Below are 7,764 nucleotides of genomic sequence, written 5' to 3'. Positions count from 1 at the left end.
GGATCATTTGTAATTATAAATAAATAAAGAAGGAAGGAAAAAAGAATTGAAAAGAAAATAATACCTCTTTAAATAGTGTCTGAACTAACATTTTTTTAGGAAACTATTTGCAAAAGGCTAAAAAAGAAAAAGAAAACGAAGCCACTTTTTTTTAAAAGATGACTGACAACTTAAAAAGGAAAACAATGACCTCTATTCTCTCTTTCGTTTTATTTCTCCACTCTCCACGCTTTCTCTCCATACAATTTTTACTTTGCATCCAAATCTTTAATTTCAAATTTTAAAATTAAAATAACTTAAAAAGTTAATAAAAAAAGACTTGTCTCCTCTAAGAGGGTTTTCAAATGAAAATTTGGATAGACGGCGGCAACAAAGTACATATATTGATGACCCAGTGATTTGACAGACTGGGTTAATGTAAGTGGTAAATGTCATTCCGTAGAATTGAAAAGAGTTTTTCACTAAGACATCAGATTGATTGCATTGAATTGATAATATCAAGAGACTACATTCATCATGTATAAAAAAAATTACTTTTGTTATTTGAGCGATTGCATAATCCATAGCAGTTTAGACACAACTGCTTGAACTTGAGCATTAAGAACTTGATACCTCTACAAAGAGTGGATGTCTCGCCCTTACAATTTAATTTGGTTATCTGTAGTATCTTTATGATTTTCAGAGTAGCAACTGTCCACTTATGGCATTACATTATCTATCTCTACATGATTCTTTTTATGAAGCTACTAATGAAGTACGTTCGAACCACTGCCTGGCATAAACCAGACAACCAGTAAACACTTGACGAAGCAAAGAAACTATTTTATTTTTCCTGAAATGCAAAAATATCAACTTTAAACAATCAAATTCACTCAGGAAAATAAATATTACATTGCTGACAAGTAAACATGGCTACCAACAAGAGCTAAGCACCTACGAAACAGGCCGTACAAACTGTAAAAAGTTTGATAATTTAACTAAAATGAAAAATGCAATATCAATAAACTTCAACTTCCCCGATGGCTGAGGCCTGGAATATTGAGATCTCAAATAAACATCTAAAAGTGTTCACTTGGGACCTCCAAATTTGCTCATCATTTTCGCAATTACAGGAGCCACCTTTGGATTTGCTTGATGCTTGGCCAAATTAGCAGGGTTCTTCATAACTGCACCCAGCCCAAAAATTAAAAAAAAAAAAGAGAAATTACAGTCAATAATCAGCAAATCAAATGTTTTCTCAATAAACTCTAAAATATGAACGCAATAAGTAAAAAAAAATAGGTACGTTTAAACATAGTTAGCATAACAGGGTCATCATCCAACTTCCTGTTGAACTTGACATTTCCTGAGCTGGTTAAACTTATATGGATATGAAAAATACTGACTAACAGAGGGAAGTTTCTTATGAATTCAAATGTAAAGGATAGAAAGAGTTCATTGTTTTCACATTCACTGCCTCATCCCAACAACCCATAGCCAAGTCAAGCAATTTCATTTAGTCTTAGTGCCCAAACAGGATAGGAAATACCGAATGCGTGAAAAAGAGGGTGAGAGCAGGGAACTGTATATTTCTCAGTCCTATCAACTAAGAATACTCGGCAATTCCCAACCAAATAATATTCAAAAGTAATTATTGAGAATTTAAATCCAAAAACTAACCATGCAAAGAGAAGCACGTGACATTGAAAAGTACAAATTAACTAGACAGAAAGAGGATGGTAGACAGAAAGAGGATGGAACCCAACATTGGAACTGATAATTACCATCTTGAAGAGCAGCCATAACCTCTGGATCACTAAATGCCGTCATCAGATCAGGGTCCTGAGAGATGTGTCAAGGAACATTCAACATCAAGGCAAGAATAAGCACGTAAGCAAATGTTGATTAGGGAGAGAATATTTTCTTAGAGCACCTTAAAGGTACACAAAGATCCAAAGTCCAGATTTACTTACATTCAAGATCTTGCTAAAATCAACATTTCCTGGTACCCCTCCAGGCATGCCCCCTGCACCTGGGAAGCCTCCTGGCATGCCCCCTGCACCTGGGAATCCTCCTGGCATGCCCCCAGCACCTGGGAATCCTCCTGGCATGCCCCCAGCACCTGGGAAGCCTCCTGGCATGCCCCCAGCACCTGGGAATCCTCCTGGCATGCCCCCAGCACCTGGGAAGCCTCCTGGCATGCCCCCAGGAAACCCTCCAGGCATGCCTCCAGGATTTCTACTGGAAGATGATTGCTCTTGCTTCTTAGCCTTCTCATATTCAGCCTAGAAAAATACACAGCAAATTAGCAACAACTAAATTACATGGATGCTATTGTATGTTCTGTTTTTGGCATATGTAAATCAAAATTGGAAACCTGAGCTTCAGCACGACGGCGCTGCCTCTCACGCTCCTTTCTTTTTTCCTCCCTTTCTTTGTGCAGCCTTTCATATTTACGACGATGTTCCTCAATCTTGTGAGCATTTGGCTCCACCTAGGCACACAAATGTTTTCGATGATACAATAAATTTCAAGGATACGAAAGTATTCAATATATTTCAAGAAACTCATCAATTTTACAAGGATATCATCCCATACTATAAATAAACAACAGATAGCACTGGTAGTACACTAGAGGAGAAACTACTGTACTCTTATCAAAGGATAAGAAGGGACAAGATAGCAAACCTTTTTAAGTACAGCATTTATTTCCTCATCGTAGTCCAACTTTGAAGCCACATGAAGATCCTTTGCAGCTTCTTCCCATTGACCAAGCATTGATCGTGCGATGCCACGTGACTTGTATCCTTTAGCAGAATCAGGATTAATCTGAAAATAACAATATAAAATAAAAACCCTTGCGTACAGGTCAGATACACACTAGTAGTAGAAGTACTGCCAGAGGGAAATATAAGAATATGGTCCATAGAAGAACAGGGATATGTTATTGAAACCCATAATACTTCAATCCAGTTGTCATAGCATATGCAAAAGCAGGAGCAGAAAAAAACAGCCAGGAGTGCTATATGGTGCAATTTTAGAAGGGTCATACTTAATTTGTAACATACGAGAGATATTTAGTTTTCAGAGCCCCCCAAACTAGATAAGGCCCTGATAAAAAAAAAAACGCTTAGATCCTGTATATTCCCAAAATCATGAATTTCATATGGGGAAAAGGTCACGCTGAATGGGTAAATCAATTGAGCAATTTGATTGAAAAGAATAAAGATCTTAACCCATTATGTATCTTAGAGTGGATATTGTCTTGCTCACATTTGAGACAAGTTTAATTTAGTGCATTGTCCTTCCACAGAATAATGCAACAAAAACATTAAACATGTACACTTTATTCACAGGTCTATTTTAATACAAGCAAGAATGTAAGTTTGTCAGCCTAAGCGACATAGGGGGAGAATATAACCTCCAAAGCAGCATTTGCATCACGGATTGCAGCATTGGGTTTCTTCATTTTGATGTAAACCGTGGCTGTAAATAATTTATAAACCATTAAGAATGAATCCTTATCTTGATGATAAAAACAAAATAACTAGAGAATGTAAAAGTAGACAACTATATCAAGGTATACCTCTGGTTGCATACATTATGGCAGAGGTAGGATTGAGTAAAATTGCTTCCGTTAAGTTCTCAACTGCCTCCTCCAACTTACCTGCATTACATGGTCAAATAATCTCCGATTACTGTTGCAGTTTAAAATAATATCACCAGAGAGAATAGCCTAAAAACTTTGTAGATGTTGAGAAAAAATTGGAGTATTTGCCAGTGAGATTAGTTGGAGAATTTGTAACTTAAGCTGTTCAAAAGATGTAGAATATTTTGTTAATGAAATCTTTTTATCCATTAAAAAATCATGAACAGAGGCGAGTTATTATCATTGTTGTTGTGTTTTCATTTCCTCCTCGTTGCATGCTTGTTGTGGATCCTCGTACATCAGTACCTAAGTGTCATCAGAGTCACGTTTGATTGAGGGAAGATGGTAAAATGTGCAGAAGGAATGGAGGGTAATATCATCCATTGACACAATGACCATATGTTATGTTATCCAGGGTGCCACATTCTAAGGTAGGGAAGAGTGCTTCCCCACACCACAAGTGATGCTACGGAATTTGAAATGCTGCTCTTTGATGGGAAGACTAATAGCAGAATGTGACAGTGCACAATACATGATCATTGTGTAGTTATGTGTTCATATAACATGTTATTGAATTACCTAAACACTTTGAAAAGATGTAGTAATTACTAGCTGGTAAAAGGTCGCAGAAACTTAAAATGACAATGTAAAGCATGAAACTCCATATTGTAGCGTTAATTTAAAAAATGAGGAATAACTAAAGATGCATCTAGCTTCAGAGATGGTCCAGACAAAATACAAAATGTTGTCAGTTACATCCTACGAACCAGACAATTATACAATCTTCAATGTACCATATATACAGTTAAAACTAAGTTTTCATCCGTGAATCGGACAGGGTTCCTTCCTGCCTACCTCACCATCAACAGGAGTTTAGAACCCAAGCCATTCAAAAATTGTTAAATACGACACGGTATAAAATTATTTTCTGTCCCTTCAAAGAATCGCTAACACAGATACATACAACCAGTTGTCTTCTTTATTGTGTTTGTAATTCTATTTCTTGTGCATTGTTTGAGGATCCATCCACCATCCAACAATCACTATGCAAAAACAAATAAATTAATCACATTAATGCATCAGCATTATACACTGTACGATGAAGGATACCTTCAGAAATAGCTTCCATGGCTTTAACTTTTGCCATCTGCGATGCGTCGCGACTCTCTTCAGTGACCTCGACAGAGGGGTCTCCCATCTGAAAGGTAACACACATTTGCCTTGACAAAAAGCCCAAATGCAACCTAAATCAATTAAAATTAATTATGTGTATTAAAAAAGTAAAATAAATAAACCTTCTGGGGAGGATCATCATCAGGCTCGCATGTTTCACCCTCGAGTTCAACATCGGATTCAATTATTTCATCTTCCTCTACTTCTTCTACCTTTTCTTGTTCCTCCGCAACATCCTCTACGTCGTCATCGCTCTCCACGTCCCTCTTCCGTACAGAACACAAAGCATCACATATCACGTAAAGATTCACACACAACAGGCGAAAATTAAAATAGCGGCAAGTATTAATAGAACGCTAGGGTACCGATTCAGGGTATGCAGATTGGGGAAGCTTGGCGCCGAGACTAGAAGAAATAAGCAAAAGAACACAAAGTTAGTAAGTTAATAAAAGTGCGGTTTGGAAGACGCTAATAGGAATGATGATTGAATTGAATTTATTCACCTTTCAAGGTAGTCGCGGAAGAAAGAAAGTGAAGGATCGGCGAGAAGGGAAGGGTTGGACTTGCACTGTTCGACGAAATGCTTCAATTGATTGAGTTTTGATGCATCCATTTTCTTTGGGTGTGAGAGCACGGCGCAGTGTTTTCTTCCGCTTTTATGTTAACCGAGGCGACTGAGTTACTCACATGACGGGTCTAGACTTTTCTTGACGGATTGGGCTTCTAGTAGCTTCCATTGGATATGTGTTGCCTCTAATTAGTAACACTTACAAGGGGCTACTATAGTTCTTAACGCCCATCGTTTACACACTCTTCCCAACATTGGGAATATTCAATTGGATGGATTTTGAAATAATAATAATATCATATCTATAGAAACTTACATTGTTCATATTAATAATTGAAACTTTATTTCAATATAAACTTAATGAATGTAATAAACAGTATTTTTTATTAGTTTTTTTTGCCTTTCTTACAATTTTATAGTTATTTTGTAAATCAAATTTAAAAATGCACAATTGTTAGCGTGGTAATTAAATTAGAGTTTTAAGTATTCATGGCATAAATTAATTACTACAAACCCAAAATGTTACTAAGCTATACACATATTTGTTTATTTTTAGTTATAATTTATTCTTTAATATAAAACTACAAAAAAATATAATAACAAGTATTGGATGAAAAGAAAAAATTGTACTAATTTACGGTTAATAAACTTATGAGAAATATGATAATAGGAAGACAAATAATAATTCCATGAAAATGATTTGATTTAGTAAATATTAATAATTTAACCTTACATAATTTAATAATTTTCTCCTCTCATTTAAAATTTATTCTTTTCATTTTTAATTAAAAAATTTTAAAACATTTCTCACTTACAAAAAAGTTTTTAAAAAATATTTTATTTTATCAGAGGATTAATTCCCCAAAGCACACCATTTAAGGGAGAGGTCTATCGAACTAAGTTTTTTTCTTTATGAGTCTCTGTAAATCTTTTAACTTTTTTAGTCTTAAAACTAAAATAAATTCATTGTGGTTCTTGGGAGGAATAATTTTATGAAGTGGGATAAGGTTTTGTTAAAGTTTAATGTATTTATGCAAGAGTACACATAATGTTAATCAATCTATGAACTCTTTGTATTCAAAATTTGCTAAAATATTATATTAACCTTTCTTTAAGTGTTTGCCAAAAGAAAACTCAAGCCTAAATTTTATATTTTAGGCTTAAGTTCTCTTTCAATAAGAAAGTAGTTTGGTACAGTTTGAATGAGATAACATAAAAATAAGTACACATACAAAATAAAATAAATGTCTGTTTTGTCTATAACTTTTAATCCAAACCTTTTCTTTCTAATCTTAATTAAGTGTTGTATTCAGGTTTAGTCTGACCAATTAGTTAAGATAACCTACCTTTCAGAGGTAAACTAAAATTTTGCAAGTGTGGAGACAGTATAAACATGGTCCAAGATGTAAATTTGCACATATTAAATGTCATTATCTACCAAAAAGACAAATAATAATTTTGTCCTTATTGATTATAAACTTTATTTTTTAGTCTATATATTTAAAATTTATTTATTTTTACTCCTTACAGATATTATTTTAATCCTTTACAATTCTTACGTACACAAATTTGTATCTTTTTTATTCTTACCAAAGTCGTCAGGATTAAAACATTATATATGTATATATAATATGTTTAAAAGATATAACTTTTAAGTGTAGAGATTAAAAGACAAAAGTTGTTTAAATATAAAAATTAAATGAGTAATTTTACCTTTTTATTTTCTAAAAAAATATATTATTAGTGTTGGGTCATGGTCTGGACCGACAATAGATCCATTGTTATTAAAGGCTGGACATCGATCTAAAGTATTAGGGGCATACTCTGACCTGATGATCACGGTTGTAAGCCAGCAGTGATAAAGAGATCTTATATAGTAGCCTTATTTGCTTGCGCATAAGGCTGGGGGCATGTTGAGTTATGTTATGGGTCTGGGCCGACCCATTGTCATTAAGGTAGGAATCCGATCTAGATGAATAATATAAAGGAAATAACGTGGAACAGGTGATTTGAATTAATTAGTATTAACCAAGCAATAAAAGAGAATCATAACGACATGCATTGAGTTAAGATTGACTCCATATATACTAAGTGAAACCTCACAGTTAAAGTGGATCACAATTTAGGTTAAGAATACATTTGTTCTTCTTGATAACCTTGAATGCTCTTAGTTAAGGTCGTCTATTGGTCTGTCTAAAATAATTAGTATATTTTATTTGTGCTTTAAACTTGTAAACTTGATTAAGGGTGGAGATTAAAAGTTAAAGTTTGTTGATCCATAGATTCCAAGTGAGTAACTTAACATTCTATTTGCTAGAATATCTATTAGGGTGTTAGAAATATTATTTTAGTTTATTTTTACCAAAAAAAAAAGTATAATTATGCTTTTGGCTAG

At 34.1% G+C, this 7,764-nt stretch overlaps 1 protein-coding gene across 1 annotated transcript; it reads right to left on the bottom strand.

Annotated features, from left to right (window-relative positions):
* Nucleotides 1-801: 801 nt before the first annotated feature.
* On the bottom strand, nt 802-5,643 carry LOC137808000 (FAM10 family protein At4g22670). Its single transcript, XM_068608890.1, has 11 exons — nt 5,305-5,643; nt 5,167-5,206; nt 4,924-5,067; nt 4,739-4,826; nt 3,566-3,646; nt 3,401-3,465; nt 2,668-2,808; nt 2,357-2,473; nt 1,953-2,264; nt 1,764-1,821; nt 802-1,166 (listed from the first exon to the last, which is right to left on the bottom strand). Exons 1-11 carry the CDS (start codon nt 5,412-5,414, stop codon nt 1,069-1,071), a joined length of 1,254 nt encoding a protein of 417 aa, XP_068464991.1. The 5' UTR covers nt 5,415-5,643; the 3' UTR covers nt 802-1,068.
* Nucleotides 5,644-7,764: the final 2,121 nt, after the last annotated feature.

This window comes from Phaseolus vulgaris, chromosome 3 (assembly GCF_000499845.2).
Source record: "Phaseolus vulgaris cultivar G19833 chromosome 3, P. vulgaris v2.0, whole genome shotgun sequence".
NCBI classification, from domain to species: Eukaryota; Viridiplantae; Streptophyta; class Magnoliopsida; order Fabales; family Fabaceae; genus Phaseolus; species Phaseolus vulgaris.
This window is presented reverse-complemented; position numbering and strand designations above follow the sequence as displayed.

Excerpts from the sequence above, each read along its gene's own strand:
- LOC137808000 (XM_068608890.1), bottom strand. The coding sequence starts at position 5,414 with ATGGATGCATCAAAACTCAATCAATTGAAGCATTTCGTCGAACAGTGC. Across the intron at positions 4,827-4,923 it reads ATGATGATCCTCCCCAGAAG|ATGGGAGACCCCTCTGTCGA; the intron begins GTTTATTTATTT and ends GTTACCTTTCAG. Across the intron at positions 2,265-2,356 it reads GCCGTCGTGCTGAAGCTCAG|GCTGAATATGAGAAGGCTAA; the intron begins GTTTCCAATTTT and ends GTATTTTTCTAG.